A 17,167-nucleotide genomic window follows, 5' to 3' on the forward strand; every position below is an offset into this window, starting at 1 on the left:
TGCGGTGCTTGGTGCCTGACGGTACAACAGGGTGGCTGCGACCCCGAGCAGCCCCCACACGGCCCCGGGGCCGGTCCCCTCCCGGTGCCAGCCCCGAGCCGCCCCCCCCCCCTCAGGCTCCCCCCTTCCAGCCCTCGCCACCACAAGATGGCGGCGGCGCGCGGTCACGTGACTCACGGCCCCTCCCCTCCTCCTCTCCCTTCTCCCCCCCCCCGCCGGCTACCGGGCGGCGTGCTGACGTCAGCGGCGGCGGGCGTGCCCCGTGACCGGAAGTTACCGGAGGGGGAGGCGGAAGTGAAAGCGGGGAGGCGGCGGGGGCCCATTAAAGCCGAGCGAGGCGAGCGGTGGGGCGGCAGCGAGGCTGAGGGGCGGGCGCCGCGGCGGCTCGGGCACCACACGCACCGCGGTGAGGAGCGCCCGGGGGCACCGGGGAAGGCGGGGGGGAACCGGGGGGAGCCTCACGGGTCTCTCCCGGTGGCTGTGAGGGGTGGGGTGGGGGGGGCAGCGGGGTTGTGTTGGGGGGGGGGGGCGAGGCCTTTGTGGGGCCTGGGCCTGGTCTGTGGGGGGGGGGGGAGGGGAGTGGTGGCGCCGCTGGGAGCCGGGCCCGGGAACAAAGGAACCGGGAGAGCCCCGGGGGTGGGCGCTGGGGGGCGGCGGTGCCGGGGCCTGGAGCCGCCGGGGAGGTTTTGGGGGCGGCCTCGGCTCCGGGGGGGCGTTGTTAGGGGGATTTTTGGGGCTGCCCGGGGGTGTTAAGGGCCGGGGGTGGGCGCTGGGGGCCGCTTGTAGGGGGAGCGGGGGCGCTCGGAGCGGTTTGTGGGGTGAAGCTGGCAGGCTGGCAGTTATTGCGAAAGGGGCGCTCGGCGTGTGCGAAGCCTGAGTCAGGGCTGAGAGGGGATGGGGGGGCGCCTCTGGCTGCGGGTGGGTGACAGGGTGAATTCAGCCATAGGTATGGCAGTGAGCTCCGAGCGTATTGAGGGTAATAAACGTGGAGGTGCCTGGGTGTAGTGTTTAGGGTAACTGTGCTTGCTTTCCTGTAAATAGTGGAGTTGTTCTGGTAGTGGGACTGCTAAAAAATACCCCCGTAGTCAGAAGTAAGAGAGGTAACCTCAGCATCTGCACCAGTCCGTGTTACCCAGTGACTCCGAAATCTCTGAGGCAGAGCTGGAGTTCTCAGTGCTGTTTTCCTGAAAGCAACAAACACCTGCTGATAAGCAGAGCTGCCGGGATGTGTATCAGCTCTGTATATGTAAACTGGGAACACATGACAGAACAAAGTCCTCCCCACTGTAAGCAATCCGTCCTTTGTTTGATAACTGCTAATTGGAAGCTTTAAAACTCCCAGCACCTGCCACCTCTGGCCTGTGCCTGGGACTCGGCTTGCTGGTGTGGGCCTTGGGCCGGGCTGAAGTTCCCTGTCTGAGGGAGCAGTACCTAACTGGCTGGGAACAACTCCTGCCTGGCCATGGTTTAAAGGCTCTCATGGTTTGTGGCAGTTCTGGTGCTACAGGGAGAATATGAGAGAGGCTGGAGCCTTGCTGTACTTCCAGCAGGGCTGGGCTGCCCAAGTGAATGTGCTCAGTTCTCAGCAGCTGTATTTGAGGTTGCAGTGGGTGGAGTCATTTGAATATTTCTTGTTTAATAATCAGGGCTTCATCGCTGTACGTATTCAGGAAGAACAAGTATACTTGTCTCTCCCCCCCCCTCCTTGTGACTTCCAACAGCTGACTGAACACATGACCTGCTCTCCCTGAGCTGTGAGCAGGCCCACCGTGCCCAGCCTGAGTCAAAGTAGCCCTGAACTGCTGCTTCAAGGGCTGCCCTTCCTTCCCTGTGCTGTTGGGTTAATCTTCCCGGGGTAGGAGAGCTGTAAGAAGAGGCTAATTTGACCCCTTAATAGGGGAAACTTAAAATCCAGTAGCAGTTTCTTGTTCTTAACCAATACAGCCTGAAAGAGTGGCTGTTTTTCGTGCTGCTGTTATGTTAAACTTGCCTCTTGCGTCTGGTGTTATGCAGTGGTCCATGTCCTACATGGAAATACCCTACAGGCAGAATAAGACTTGGCCCCTTTGCCTTTTAAGGTCCAAGTTAAATGCCTAAATAACTGTTGCAGTGCCTACACTGCGAGCATCCTTGCCCTTCTGCCAAATCCCATGGGTCAGAGGCTACCCTGAACAGCCCAGGCAGTCAGGGAAACATCCCCATTGTAACCTGGAAGTGAAAAATGTACCAGCTCTGCCATAGCCTCTCCCCTGTATTCACCCACAGAAGATGTTTTCCTTGCTTTCCTACCCAAAATGAGTGCCCGGGGACAGCAGGGTTATCAGGTGGAGTTTCTGAGGCACCTTCTTAGGGCTCCTGGCTCAGAAGGTCACACGAGTTACCTGTCGGAGCAAATCTCTGGCAGGGCTTGTCCTTGAGGAAACATGACAATTAGTATCAAACCATCTGTGCACAACTATTTATAGCTCTGTCTCCAACATGGATGGGATTTTGTCTGACTTCTCTGTGAAAATGAGACTGGTTGGTGCAGAACTTACCGTTTGGCTGTAAACAAAGCTGCCTGGGCTGGATCGGGATGCACTGCTGAATGCTTCAGTGCCTGGCAAGCCCAGGCTTAGGAACCAAGGCTGTAGCACAGGGCACCGGGGTGTTTGCATCCTCTGAACACGCTGCTGGGCGTTTGGGATCACAGATCACACACTTGCTGCTGTCCAGCCTGTTAGAATCAGTGCTTTCAGTGCTGGAGTAAGCTGGTCACTTGATAGGCACAGGACTCTCTCACCTCATGTGCTGTGTTCCCTGATGTCCTGTGGGCTTCTCGACTGTGACCTGAACCCCTCTGCAGTCCTCCCTCCTAGGGTCTGCTGCTGAGATCCCCCGCAGAGCTGTAGGGGCTTGGGGCTTCTTGCCTCAGCATAATGGGGTCCAGGTGAGGAGGAATTTGTGCTGGGTTTGGCTGGGCACTAGCAGCCTGCGCCTTGTGTGCTATGTGTCTGACACTATTGGGGGCTGGATTGCTGAAACGTTTCCTCATGCAGCATTGTTCTGATAACTGCTGGTTAATTGCTGCAGTTGGAGTTCAGTTGCCTTCCCCTCACAGCCTTCTGAAGTGGCCTCCTGGGCTGGGTGGTGACCCAGGGCTGGGGATAACAGGCACGTTTTTTTTGGTGCTGACCCAAACCTGGGCTGTGCACCCCGACAAACATGGGCTGTGCACGGGGAACAAACCGAGAGCCAGCAGAGAGCCCTCCGGCTGCGCTCCCTTTCACATACGGCTCAACTCCAACTTCCAGAGGGGCTCCCAAGGTCAGCGGCTCCGCCTGCACCGCTCCGAAATAGCAGGCGGTGCAGGGATCCCCCCCTATCACATGGCTGCTGGCGGTGTGCGTGCTGCTCCGGCCCTCGGCGTGCTGCTGCGCCCTGCGCTGCGCTGATGTCATTGCTGCCACCGCTCCTCCTCCTGGGTGCCAGCCCCCAGTGAGGAGCTGTGTCAACACCGCTGCTGCTAACTCACGCTTGGGGACAGGGAAAGGAGCTGGCCAGGGCTGCGGGAGTGTGTTGGTGTGGAGCTGGGCTTGAAGAGTCTGGGATTCCTGCGCTAGGGAACCTGCTCTTGAGGCTGTGGCTGCTCTCAGGGCGGTGTGACTTGGGGAGGGGCGTGCTGTTTGAGCTGGATTGAAGTGTAAACTTGTGGCATGGTCCTGTTGGTGCGGTTTAAAGGCACTCCATGCAGTGAGTGCTCTGCTCTCCTGCCCACCTGTAACTACTTAAAATGTCAGCTTCAGGTGACTTACTATAGCGAGCTGCAGCTGCTTGAGTTTCAAGCAGGAATTCCTAAAAGAAATGGAGTGGATCTTTATATCCTCACTGAAGGAGAGCAGCGTTTTTCTGCAGTCTGTCCTCACTCCATGCGTGCTGCAGCTTTGGTCACTTGTGCTGTTTAGGGGGTGTGTGAGAGTGACACAGGTAGCTGGGCAGTGCCTTCAGGGGCTGCTGGCTGGAGTGCCTGGGCCCCCACAGCTGGCTCTGCCCTGCAGGGAGTCTGCACGGAGCCCATGGTCCCTGCTGGGCAGCAGCATCTCCTGGAGGGATAACCTGCTCCGTGCTCACCTCCTTCAAGTGGACTGAGTCACTGGGCTCTGCAGGTGTCTCCTCGTGGCTCCAGACGCCGATAATGCTATCAGCACTAGGATCTGGCTCGGCGATAGCATTGTCTCAAGCATCAGCAGCGAGACGGCTGCGACCCAGCGAGGTGTCTCCAGCTCTCCCCTTCCCCCTTGGAGGGGCCACAGTTCACCAGCACCGCTCTGCGAATCACCTCTGTGAGGTTGTTCTGCTCCTCTGTGGGGGATAAAGAAGTGATCTGGCAAACTCCTGCACCAGGAGCTGGGTGAGAGGCACCGGGGTGTGAAGCGCGAGCCTGAAACCAAGTCTCCGGCAGGAATTCCTTGCTAGGCCCTGACTCAGCTGTCGCGGTGAGCTGCCTGCTGCCCTCGCCGACCAGGACTGAAATACTCGTCCTTCCTGCCCTGCCAACCCCGTGAGCACAGCCAGAGGTGTGGGGTATGTGCAGGATCGGGGCTGGGCGCCACCCCGGGCGCAGTTCTTAGGCTGCGGGGTCTGGAGTTAGGCAGCTCCAGGAGCAGGCTCGGTCCCGAGGACACAGACCTGCAGTAGCTGCTCGGGGTAAGTCTCCGTGGTGTTCCTTCACATCTGCCTGGATTTGGGGCCTCCTGTCAGCTTTTCCCTCTCTCTTACCAGGCTCCTGGTGCTGAAGGAGAGTCAATATTCAGCTGTGGGGTCTGGCAGTCCTTCTGAGGTTTGGGACTCCAAGGCCTGAACCTGCAAATCCTCCCCTCAGTCACTTGTTTCCTGCCCAGTTTCTAGGAACTGGGGAAAACTGCAGGCAGGACTAGATAAACGAGGCTTGTTTACCACTGACAAGGTCTCAGGGCTGCGCCTTCAATGCAAAGGTTATCTAACACCTCCTATTTGTGTCCCTAAAACTGAAAGCACGCCAGGAATGTGTAAAATCTCAGTGAGTTGGAGACAAAATGAGGAGTTAATCCGAGAGCTTGAAAAATATTGGTGGATAAAGACCTCACAACATCGCTGCTCCTCGACGGCCTGGCCCACCTGCAGCTCTGACTTCTCAGGCTCAGCTTCTGCTGGGAAGCCTCAAACCCAGCAGTGTGTGGGGTGGGAAGGGTGCAGGGCTGTCCCCGTTTGTTTGGGCTGCTGGGACCTGTCTGGCTCTCCTGGCTGGGTGGCTGTGGCCTCATGGATCGGGCTGTGTGGGCACCATGGCTGGGTTGTGTGAGATCTGCTCCGGGAGAGGCCCGGCAACGTGGACCTGTGCTGGTGGAGCTGAAGGGCTCTGCGTAGGCAAGGCCCTTAGTCAAGACGCATGGCTTGCTGCCTGGTGTCTCCCAGCAGCCAGCAAATGTGCTCAACTCTCCTCCCACATCCTGAGATTGTCTCCCCCAGGGCAGAATAGGGGAAGTTGAGCTCGCTCTGATAAAGGGGGAGGGGAGTTAAAGCAAGCATGCCTGCTCTTGTAGCAGCCCGGTCCTTGGGGAGGAGCGGCGTTGGCTGGGAACTACCTGAAATCCTGAAGGACTCACGGGGGACTGCTTCCCCTGGGAGGAAGGGGCACAGTGAGGTCCCTGGGTGACAGCACACCTCAGACCTACAGTGTCCTGGACCTGGTGTTGTGCTGTTGGCCTGCATGCAGTCCTGTCCTGTGCACAACAGCCTCAAAATACCTGCTGCTGGCTCTGGAGGTGGTGGTGGTCATCCCCAGGCTGCTGAGGAGCAGCACGATCCTCCTGGGAAGGCTGCCTTCATCACTGGGGATGCTGTGTTCTGCCTTCCTTGGGCTCAGGGCATCTCTCAGCCTGCGTGTGCTGCTGCTGTCTCGGTGAAGCAGCCTCGGTGAAGTCCTCCTGTAGCTGCCAGACCTTTAGGGAGGGCTGACAAAACACAGGGAGGCATCTGCCTCAGTTCTGTAAGCAAACTGTGCCTGTTTCACTCCCACTTTCTACCCATGTAATCAGATCAACGTGATACCCTCATAAGAGGTGATACCTAAACCATCAGATCAGTTTCTGTGCTCCACTGCTGGCTTGTTGGGGTGGGGGTCAGTCCTCCCTTCTTTGGCATTTCCTAGGGCAGTCACAGCTCAGCGGCGGTTCTGGAGCAACAAAACTTCTTCGGTTCCAGATCTCGCACCCAGACACAGAACAGCTCCGAGCTGGGGGAGTGCCCGGAGGTGTAGCAGGGCTGTGAAGCAGTGAGGCTTGGATTGGAGACCTTGGCTTTGAGAGCTTGGGCTCTGAGCCTGACTAATTGTGTGTGTCCCAGGAGCTGGGACCCCGCTCAGGGAGGGCTGACCCTTTCTGGGGGTCAGCCTTCATGGCTGGGGGAGGCCTGCAGCCCCCGGAGCTGGGCAGTGAGGGTATGTCTGTGCTTCAAGGAGCTCAAACCTTATTGCCAGTGGAAGGAGCAAAAAGCTTCTGCTCTGCCACTTGTTTGGTCACACCGTGAGCTCGTTCTGCTCAGGGCTGTTCCCAAGCTCCTGTATTTTAGCGAGGCTTCCTGCGTGTCTCCCCGAGTTGTCCCCATCATTCTTTCTTCAGCACGGAGCTGTCCTAGCCTGGTGTTTAGGAGCAGGCTGCGGTGTGTGCAGGCATCACACCCACCCAGCAGCCAGCTCGCAGGCCAGTTGGCTTCTTGCCCCAGCTTGGTGCTCCCCCTGAAGCTGCTGGTGGAGAGCTGGGGCTGGTTCTTCAGCTCGGTCCTACAGCAGCTGCGCTGGAGGCTGCAGCTCCACCCTCCAGATGAGGGGAATTCACTGCAGGCAGCTGGAGTCTAAAAAGCTGGTTCCTGTGGGCTCCTGAAATGTGTTTCAAGGTTATTTTGATCCCAGCTGTGTCACTGTGCTAGGCAGCACGTGGGGCTGTGGGCTTCCTTCACAAAGGTGAGGCTTCTGTAGTGTTTCCTACCCCTGAGAACCATCATACCCACACCTGACAGCTCGCCATGTGATGTTTTAAACAAGGTATCAGAAAATAAAGTGGAGCTGAGACTCCCGGCTCCTGAAAGAGGTAATTCCTGTCTCCTAGGACTGGCTGGGAAAGGCACCAAGTGGACAGGAGCCTGCTCCTGCAGAAAGTGCAGCGAGCAGCAGGCAGCCTGGCTGCTTCTCCTGAGCAGGGAAACGAGGAGCTGTGCTTCAGCTCTTGGCCGGGCACCAGCAGGAGAGAATGTGTGCTAGAACAGCAACGTGTGGGGAGGAAGGAGGTGGGAAGCAGCTCTGAGATGCTCCTGATACAGCAGGCAGCGGAGCGAACCCTTCTGGGGAGCTGCTGCAGCGATACCTTGCCAGCTGCTTTTGCTGCGGGCATGAAGCCAGCTCGTGGCCCCACTAAATGTGGGGTTTTCCTTGGTGGAAAGGAAACGCCTGCTCATGGTAAGTGCCAGCAGGAGACAGCACATCTGTGCCAGGTCCTGTAAGAGCAGATTAAACACCCAGGAGCATCTCCCCTCAGGGGACAGAGGTCTGAGCACGGCCTCCTGGGGTGCCACACATCCCGGGGAGCTTCCCCCTTCTGGGAAGAAGCTGGTTCAAGCTGAGCTGGTCCCGAAGCATTTCTCTAGCTTCAGCCTCCTTGAGGAAATGCAGAAGCATTGGAAGAGGGAATAAAAATAACTCTTTGGTGTAGTACAGAGGCTTAATGCTTGGCAGCCTCCCCCATGCGAGAAAGGAGCGAGCAGGGGTAGCGTTCCTGTGTCGGAAATGCATGGAGCTGCTTTTCAGGACACTGAGCCTGCACTCCAGGACTAAGGTTTTTTCAAGACTGCTTTTCCAGCCCTCAGGGATGGCTCTTCCTCAGCACAGTCTGCTCTATGCTGAGCCCGTTGTGGTTATCAGTACCTTTGTGGGGTACTGCCTTATCCTGACTGACTTCCTGATGGTGTAGCCCTTTGCTGAAGGCCCTGTGATGCCCTGGAGAAGGGAAAGAGTGGAATTCTGCATTTCCAGGTGCTGTGAGGTGAGCCCTGCTCGATGCTCACCTACTGCTGGGTAGTGCTAGATGTCCCTGGCAGAGGGCACGAGGGGAGCCGTGCGGTCCAGCAGCTGTGTTCCAGCTCTGCTGGCTTCTGGTGGGAGGTGCAGGCGGCAGGCTCGCAGGCACAGGAGGAGAGAACTTCTGATCAGCTGGCCCAGATCTTCTATCTTCTGCTTGGGGTGCTCTGCTTTAGTTCAGGTTGGGATATGTGCTGTTTAATAGCAAAGCTGCGGCAGTGCAGCCTGCTCCAGCAGCTTTAAAGCTGGGGTGCAGGGAGCTGTTGTCTTCCTTCCATGGAGGTGAGCGTCCTCCCCACCCAGGGCTGCTCCTGAGCACCTTCAGCAGCAGGCCTGGGACAGGAGCATCCCGTGAAGCTGAGATCTGGTGGGCCACCAGTGCACGCTCCTGCTGTTGCTAATTAACATCGAGGTGCCTGCACTGTCACTTGACGTATGTGAATGCCTCTGAGGAGTCCTTACCCATCCATCTCTGCTCTGAGCTGAACCAGCTGCCGTAATGGAGCAGAAGAAAGGACAATTGTCATGGCCTTTGAAGCAACGAGGGAAGTCTAATTAGGTTTGGCACGGACTCTTTGCTCTTGCATCTGAACAATTGCTGCCGCACAGCTTTGTTGGACAGTTCTTGGTTCTCCCCCAGCTCTGCCAAGCCAGTAACATGTGCAAGTTGGATGTGAGGGATTCTCCCGTGCTGCTCCAGGTAATAAATAACCTTACCAGGAGGCGTGCTACACCAGGCTTCATCCCCTGAGGGTCACCACGCTGCCAGTGGATGGCTTCCTCAGAGGGGCAGGCATTAAACACTGCGCAGGAGGACTCCTCTGCTGTGCTAGAGGCAGCTGTGTCATTCCTCTGGCACCAGTAAGGCCAGGAGGAGGGATGATGCTGACTGGGCTCTGCCAGGAGGCCTCTGACAGCCCCTGCACAGGGCTGGGTGAGTGTGCTGGAGGCTGCTGTGCGGGTGACTTCTCTCCAAGAGACTGCACGGTGTAAAAACAAAACCGGTGTCTCGGATCTAATCTTAGCAAGCAGGTTTTTCTTCAAGATTTTCTCTGAAGAGGAAGTGTTTGTTCAGAAATGCTCCTGGGACTGGATGGGAGCCCCGTGTGAGCTCACACACTGCCATCTTAAGGGCTTACGTGTCTCTTGCAGGATGCTGCTCTAGAATAATCATACCATAAAGCAAGGCAAGCTGCACATGGAGTGCAAAATAGCCTGGGACTTGGATGCCACTGACTTGGCTGAGATCAAAAGCGGTGATGATTACGCTGAGCTTGCTCTGTGCAGGAGCAGGGGGAGCCCTGCACAGCCCCCATCTCAGGCTGACTCAGTAACTCGATGTTTCTTGCAGGTGTGTCTGGAGAAACTCCTCTGACAGCTTGAACCCGACAGGTTCAGGTATTCAAACCTGCCCGTCTGTTTGGAGGCTGTGTCCTGAGCCTCCCTTCGTCTCGTACTAGCCGTGCTCATCAGAAATGAGATCCGTGTAGCTTAGAGCAGGAATGCGGGCTCTGTTTCTGGGACACAAGGCAGTGATGAGCCCGTCTACTCAGCGCTGTGCAATGCAGAAAGCAGCCCGTGTTCCCACGTGAGCCATCACAAATTGCCTCTGACTCCAGGCGAGCAAATCCTTGAGTGCTGAGCCTGGCCCGGGGTGGGCTGTGTGCCCCGTTGTACTGACAGCAACGGCACCGTAACCACGAGCAGCTGAGGTAGCTCTGGGCGTACCTGAGCTGCCACATGTGGAAGCATCCTCTGGCTGGAAGATCATGTGTCTGCTGCTGGCTTAGCGTGGGCTGAAGGCCCCAAATCCTCTGCATGGTGTTACAGGAGGCTGTGGTAAGGCTTTTCTTACTGCTGGGGTGGGCTGAAGGTCCTGTGGCTTTTGTTTCCAGCACACCAGCCTCTTTATTGTGGCTGGGAGCAACGTGAGAGTTACGGTGTCCTGTCCTTGGAGTAGTTTGTCCCTTTGGCTTGCTTCATCAGAAACCCCAGGTAAAATCATCAGAAACCCTGGGTAAAGCAATGGGGTTTCTTCACTCTTCATGGATCTCAGATCCATCTGGATCTCAGATCTTGCTGGGATGAGTCAAAGCTCTGTTTAGCACAAATAGCTGCTCTAAGGCTGGTGTTGGTGTTGGAGACCTGCTCAGCCATGCAGGCTGTGATAAGGATCAGGGAAACAGCAAAAGCAGTGCTGGAGAGAGCAACTTAATGCTATGTAAACTAGAAGGGTTTTCTTCTCTAGGAAGGCTCCGGGAGACGTGGTTTCCTCTGGTAACTTGGTGGCAGGTCTGTTTCTACCTGTGATGAGAAGATTAATAAGAGGGCTCGCTCCTTCAGCTGACTGCGCTTAAAAAGTGTGGGGCAGGCTTAGTAGGACGGGGTGGGGAAGCTGGGCACTGCGGGTGTGTGGCAGAGCCGAGCTCCTCGTGTTGTCTCATGCCCCAAGGCAGGCACGGAGCTGAGCAGCCCAGCGGTGCTGTGGCTCACATCCGATGCATCACCCGAGGTCTTTGTCAGGCAGGAACGGCCCTGCACACCGCTGGGTGGACAGCAAACTATGACAGGCAGGCGGTGCGGGGGCTGATTCAGCTTCCTTCCTCAGCTGAGCTGCTTCCCAGGTAATGAGACTTAACAGAGCATTTCCCCCTCGCTTGGTGGTGGAACTTGAAGCCACCTTGCACCTGGGCACCGAGGCTCCCCTGTGCCTGAGTGTTGCAATTCAGGGCCCTACAAATCCCTCCCCGAGCACGGGAACGGCTGCCAGCTTGTCGAAAGCTGCTTTGAATACCAGCAGGCAGCAGCTGATGGCAGGCGAGGCTAAAAACACTCGGAGGAAAAATAGAAGCAGGACGTGCTGGGTGCTGGCACAGCCACCTCGGGGTGAGTTGTTTACCCCCTGTCTCGAGGGAAACAGGTGACTCTCACCCGGGGCTCGAACCTGTGCAGATGTTTTCCATGACGGCTCACTGCGTGGTATTTTGAAGTGGTTTCGGGGCCCTGCTTGCTGTTCTTGCTCCATCTGGGCCAACTGTGCTGCCGGAGTCTCTGGCTTGGCTAGCACCAGTGTTGCTTGTGCTGCAGGCTCTGAAAACACAGGAGGTGCTGTCTGCGTGGAGTTCACATGGGCTGCTCTCCCCGCTCAGTCCCACAGGGCTGAGCTGTGAGTGCACCGCTGCCCGTAACGGCAGCAGGAGGCCTTCTGCTGCCCTCCCCGGTGGTGAGCTCTGAAATGGTGAGCTCTGCCCCTCTAATGCTCAAAGCCTGATGATTAAGGCTTTGTGCAGCCAGTTCTTTATCTAATAGGAAGCTTCTGCAGCTTGGAGCATGTTGTTTCCCCCGTCAGTGGGATGGAGCAGGCTGCAGGTCTCTCTCAGCCGAGGCTCTCGCACATCCCAGGCAGTGCACAGGACCAAGCTGCTCAGAAGAGGCTCCAATCCCTGCTGCTCTCAAAGCAGAGGCCTCCTTAAGCTGTGAAAGTCAGGAATAGCTCCCGAGGAGTAGGAGTTGTGTAGTAGAATGAATGTGAGTTGGTGTGGCAGGATGAGAGTTTTCGGGCAGCCAAGTCCCTATTTAAGGGATTGGAACACGGAGCCTGTGTCAAAGGTCTCTGCATTCAAAGTAGCACAGCCATAACCATCCTCTGGCTCCTCGCTCTGGAGGGAGCCTGCACAGCTCCCTAGGGAAAGCCAAGGAGAAGCAGACTGGGATTTGGGACCTGATCAAGCCTGAGCATCAAGAGAATGAATGTCTTGTCCTATCCCTTCCCTGTAGGTGGGGAGAAGGGCATGCTAGGCTGCAGTCATGCTCAACTGCTGGTAGCAAGGCTTCATGCTTGTTCTTGCTGTGCTAAAGCATCCAGGAATATTTTGGGGGCCTGCTGTAGCTTCCCAGATCTGGGTGAGACCTGGGGACAAGTAACAGTGAGAGCTCAACTCTCACTCACTAATTGGATGGACCATTAGTGGCAAGTCCAGAGCCACTTGCCCATAGAGTGGCTCTGACATGGCCTTGCCAGTGAAGTGGGCAAACACATGGTACTGCTTGAGTGAAGCCTTGAATCAAGAAGCCCAGCTTCAGCAGTGCTGGGCTGTGCCAGCTGCTGGTCCCTTGCTGGGAGTCTGGCTGCCCGGCCTCTGAGCCTGCTGCCTTGAGGAGTGGTGTGCCAGTGGAGTCTGATGGCGGTGTTCTTCTTCCTTTCCAGTTTAAAAGATGACTTCTAGGAAGAAAGTGTTACTGAAAGTCATCATCCTTGGAGACTCCGGGTAAGTGGGGGAGCTTTCAGCTGCCGACCTGCATCCTGCTGGGGGGAGTCCAGCTGTATGGTGGGAAGGCAGCAGTGCTGGGAGGAGAGGTTACTGCCACTGTGCATCGTGGTGTTACCTTGTGGCTCTAAGCATGTCGCAACCCCCTGTCCTGAATGTGTCCCCAGAATTTAACACCTTGAAGCCTTTCCCTGGTATTGAACAGGAGAAATGAAGGCAGACTATGGGAGCAGAACTGGATAGCTTCTCTGCAAGGAGGATCAGCATGGTGTTAAATTAACCTTTAACTTTATTAGGGGGGGAAGATACACCTAATAGTCAATTTTGGCGACTATTAAAATGTTACCTCTGCCAGAGGTGAAGTTTCTACTGAAGCCACCTGCTGAGCTGCTATCTGATCTGGGTAGAGCCGTCCCTTGGAGTAAGGCTCTGTTGTCCTGTTCGCTTGAGCAAGGAGGCTGCTCCTCTGGTGCAGGTGATGGGTTTGCTGTGCAGGCTGCAACCTGCTCCCCTGACACCTGGCTTATTTACACCACTGTGCCCAGCAAGCTGTTGATCAGGGAGTGCTGCTCAGCCACAGAGTGCATGTGAGCCCTCTGAGCTGGTTCTCAGGAGGATCTCCACCTCCAGGCCCCTGCAGATGTGTGTGTCAGCTGTTACCATGCTGAGCCTGCCCTGTTCCTCCAGCTCCTTCTGAAAAGGCTGATTATTTTCAGTGGGTTTCATCATTTGGTGGGGCACCTCGTCTTCCAAGGTTGCTCTCATGATAAGCACACTGCTTACCAGTGATCTGATCACTGATGGGGGAAGCAGGGTTTCTCAAGACCTTAATTCCACAAATTCTTATGTGGCCCCAGCATCTGTTGCTGTGAAAGCCCCTCCTTGCCGGGGTAGGTGTGTTTCCCCTGACTTCCCCCCCCCCCCCCCCCCTTTTGGCCAGGAGGCTCTGATGGAAGGTGAAGGGCAGAGGGATGTTTTCTTCAGAGTGGTTAATGCGAGCTCTGTTATACAAGCAGCCTACTTATCTTTTTGTCTTTCTGTACAGGGTGGGGAAGACATCGCTCATGAACCAGTATGTGAACAAGAAATTCAGTAACCAGTACAAGGCTACGATAGGCGCAGACTTCCTGACAAAAGAAGTCATGGTGGATGACAGGCTAGTGACAATGCAGGTAAGGAGCAACTCCTGCTGCAAGGGGTGTTTGGACCACGCTTGTGTGGAAGCATCTGCTCCAGGGTGGCCCAGGGCAGTGCACGGGGTATGAATCCTGCCTGCACTGAGCTGCTGCTGCTGGGCTTCTCCACAAATCTGTACAGGGGCTTGACAAGGGAAATCAAAGATCAGCTTGCCTGGGCTCAGCAAAGGGAAGCTTTGCCCAGTTTGAAGTGTTTGTTCCTGTCAGTGTACGTTCTCTTGGTAGAAAGGTGCACTCCCCTAGCCTTCAGGAACTGGGAAAGGCTGGGAAAGGGCTCTTCAGGCCATACTCATGCCACCCTGATTCCTGTGGGTATAGTGTTAACCTGCCAGCCTGTGAATGCCTAGTGTTGACACTTCCATCTATCCACGGTGAGGCTGACAGCAAGGCAGCAGAAGCCCTGTTGTAGCCAGCAGCAGAGAGTTTGGGCTGTGCTGGTACCCCAGTGCTGCAGGCAGGTCCCTGCCTGCCCCAATCCCTAAGTCCTGTTTGTCCAAAGAGTGATCCACTGATAAGGCTGGACATGCAAATGGTTATCTCTACTTTTAGAAGGGCATTTCTTGCTTATGAGACTCAGTTCCTGCAGAAGATCCCAAACCTTTAGGTGTTCCTTCTCTCTGGAGGGGTAGGGGCTCTAGATGCCTAGTGGGGAGCCCTCATTGTGGTCTGGGTGTCTTGGAGCAGGGCTGGCTCACCTACCCTGTCTTTTGCTGCAGATATGGGATACAGCGGGACAAGAACGGTTTCAGTCTCTGGGAGTTGCCTTCTACAGGGGAGCAGACTGCTGTGTGCTGGTGTTCGATGTCACGGCCCCTAACACATTCAAAACCCTAGACAGCTGGAGGGATGAATTCCTCATTCAGGCCAGTCCAAGGGATCCTGAGAACTTTCCTTTTGTTGTGCTGGGAAACAAGATTGACCTAGAAAACAGACAAGTGAGTACTGTGACTTGCTAGCTGCCTTTTTAAGAAATTGCTGGAGTGTGAGACCTTGTAGGAACACGGGAGGGTTACCTGAGTGGAAGGTGCATGTGTGGCTCTGCTGTTGCATTGCACTGGGGGAGAGTTTCTTCAGGCTGTTCTACCTAGAGGGGTTTCAACCCCTGTGCATAACATGCTCCTGCCCAGCAGTAGAGAGCCTGCAGCAGCTCCTTGAGTAGATTAAAGATCAGATTCTCCTCTGGTATTGCTGAGTAACCACTGTGGGAGGAACTCCCTGTGCTGATGGTGCCTGAGCAGTCCATGCCTGTGGTCTCATCCTCTCTGCCATGGGCTGAGCGTACCTGGTGCAGGCAGCTGCCTCCTGTGCTCCAGCAGGGGCTGGCCCTGCCTATGGCAGGCTCAAGCCTGTGGAAAAGCTGCTCAGCCCTTGTTCTGCTTCTAGAACTGGAACTGTTGAGTGTGTGGAACAGCTCTGTGTCAAGGCTATAGCTCTAAAGAGACCAGAACCCTTGTCCTAGCTCGGGTGGGATTCCAGGGGGTGGTCCCTGGCCTTGACCTGGAAACCAAGCCCCCTCTGTGTCAGGCTGAAGGTGGTGACGCTGCTCTCTGTCCACCCAGGTCACCACAAAACGGGCGCAAGCCTGGTGCTACAGTAAAAACAACATCCCCTACTTTGAAACCAGTGCCAAGGAGGCCATTAATGTGGAACAAGCTTTCCAGACGATTGCACGAAATGCACTTAAACAGGTAGGAAGGGGCTGGTGGCTGCCCTCTGCTGGTGCTGGCTCTGCCTCGAGTTCAGCCCGTGTGGGCAGCTGGGGAGGTTTGGGCTCTCCCACAGCTTTCCCCAGCTGAGAATGGCCCCGTGCATGCCAGGGACTGTCCGTAGAGCTGTGGCACTAACTCTTGCCTTTCTTCCCTTCCCTCCTGCTAGGAAACCGAAGTGGAGCTTTACAATGAATTCCCCGAACCCATCAAACTAGACAAGAATGACCGAGTGAAGGCTTCTGCGGAGAGCTGCAGCTGCTGAGGGAAGAGGGAGGGGTTGAGCACAGTCCTTCACAAACAAATATCACACTTAGGCCTTCAAACACACAGCCCCTCTTCTGTGTTTAAAAACAAAATTAAAAAAAAAAATTCCATCTCCAGCTGCCAAAATCCACCCATCTCCCACGAGCATCTGAGAGTCCAGCACTTCAGAGCTCACATCCCCGCACCATCCACATCACACTTCATGGTAACAGACCTTTCTCTTAGTTTAAAATGGAAACTCTTATGTATGTTTGGAACTGAATCTGATTCCAGGTGTCCAACGGAGAGGAACTGTTTACAGGTAATCTGTGTAACAAGTTACATACATTTTTAACTGTCTTGTGTTTTCCCCTGTGAAGGCTGCAACTGGAAAGGCTGATTACCTATAGTTCATTGCAAGCTCAGCACTCAGTCCAACTAGGTTGAGTTTTGTATGTATCTCTGTTAATGCTTGTTACTTTTAACTAATCAGATCTTTTTACAGTATCCATGTATTATGTAATGCTTCTTTAGGAAAAATCTTATAGTACATGTTAATATATGCAACCAATTAAAAATGTATAAATTAGTGTAAAATTCCTGAATTACATGTTCAAGTACTGAAACACAGATTGTGTAGAAAGTGAGGAGGACACTTGTGAACTGTGGTGTGCTAGCAACACAGAGTCCAGATAGAGGCAGTATTCTGTACAGTAGAGATGAACTACATAAGCCTTCTTGTTCTGAGGCCAAGAGGCTTCATCTTCTGGAAAATCTGTCTGGCTTCCTTGTATCTAAATTCTCAGATTTGCATAACAGCATTGATATGCACACTGGATTATTGGATTTGAAATTAAATACAGCTATGAAATGACCTCATTTGTTCACCTCCCCTACTGCTTAACTCCTAACATCTTGGAGCGAATATGGGAAGGAGCCAGAGCTGAGGTGTGTCAGTGGCTCTTTGTACTGTGGAAGGAGCACCTCTCCCACCTGGGTTGTGGTAGCTGTTTCTCAATGAATTACCTGGACTACGAACCTTCCCTTTCTTCTTACTGACTGCTAATCTGGATTTTTTGGTATGGAAAAACTTGGCAATCTAGTCCCTTTCCTCTCTTCCTTTCCTCCTGGTATTTGTTCTTGCGTTTGTAGCTTGCTTAAATGGAGCCCTTCTACCTGTTTTCCAGAGGTCTACATTCTAGTACGTAGGCTGAGCTCTTATGTAAAGAGACAAACATGATGCCAATAAACTTAACAAGAACAAACCTCCTTGTTTACTCCTGTTTCTGACTCTCTTTTTTTCCCTGCACTAACATACCTCTTTCCTCTTGTTTGGTGACCCTCTTAGCAAGCTGCTGCCTGCACATCACAGCCTGTCTGTGCTTTTCCCTTCCTGTGCTGTCTGTGCCTTCTACATAGCTTCTTAAGAGGGGGGTTGGCAGATGCTGCTTGCTTGGGTGACCCTAGAAGTGGTGGTAGGGCAAACACTGCTCTGCTCTGCTTGGAGCTGCTTGCAGTGGCAGGAACAGTGCTGCAGCTGGTCACTGTTTATTGGCACAGTCCCACATCCCTCTCCCGGGTGTGCAAAAACCCTTGGCAGTGGGGAAAGGAGGGCAGTGTGTGAAGAGCAGCTCACTGGTACCTGCTGCAGCTCGAAGGCTT

General features: G+C 54.9%; 1 protein-coding gene across 1 annotated transcript; it reads left to right on the forward strand.

The window, feature by feature from the left end:
- The first annotated feature begins 266 nt into the window (after positions 1-266).
- Positions 267-16,379, forward strand: RAB7A (RAB7A, member RAS oncogene family). Its single transcript, XM_027467612.3, has 6 exons — positions 267-406; positions 12,297-12,357; positions 13,403-13,529; positions 14,270-14,488; positions 15,113-15,241; positions 15,429-16,379. Exons 2-6 carry the CDS (start codon positions 12,305-12,307, stop codon positions 15,522-15,524), a joined length of 624 nt encoding a protein of 207 aa, XP_027323413.1. The 5' UTR covers positions 267-406; positions 12,297-12,304; the 3' UTR covers positions 15,525-16,379.
- The last annotated feature ends 788 nt before the right edge of the window (positions 16,380-17,167 follow it).

Source organism: Anas platyrhynchos, chromosome 13 (assembly GCF_047663525.1).
Source record: "Anas platyrhynchos isolate ZD024472 breed Pekin duck chromosome 13, IASCAAS_PekinDuck_T2T, whole genome shotgun sequence".
NCBI lineage: Eukaryota > Metazoa > Chordata > Aves > Anseriformes > Anatidae > Anas > Anas platyrhynchos.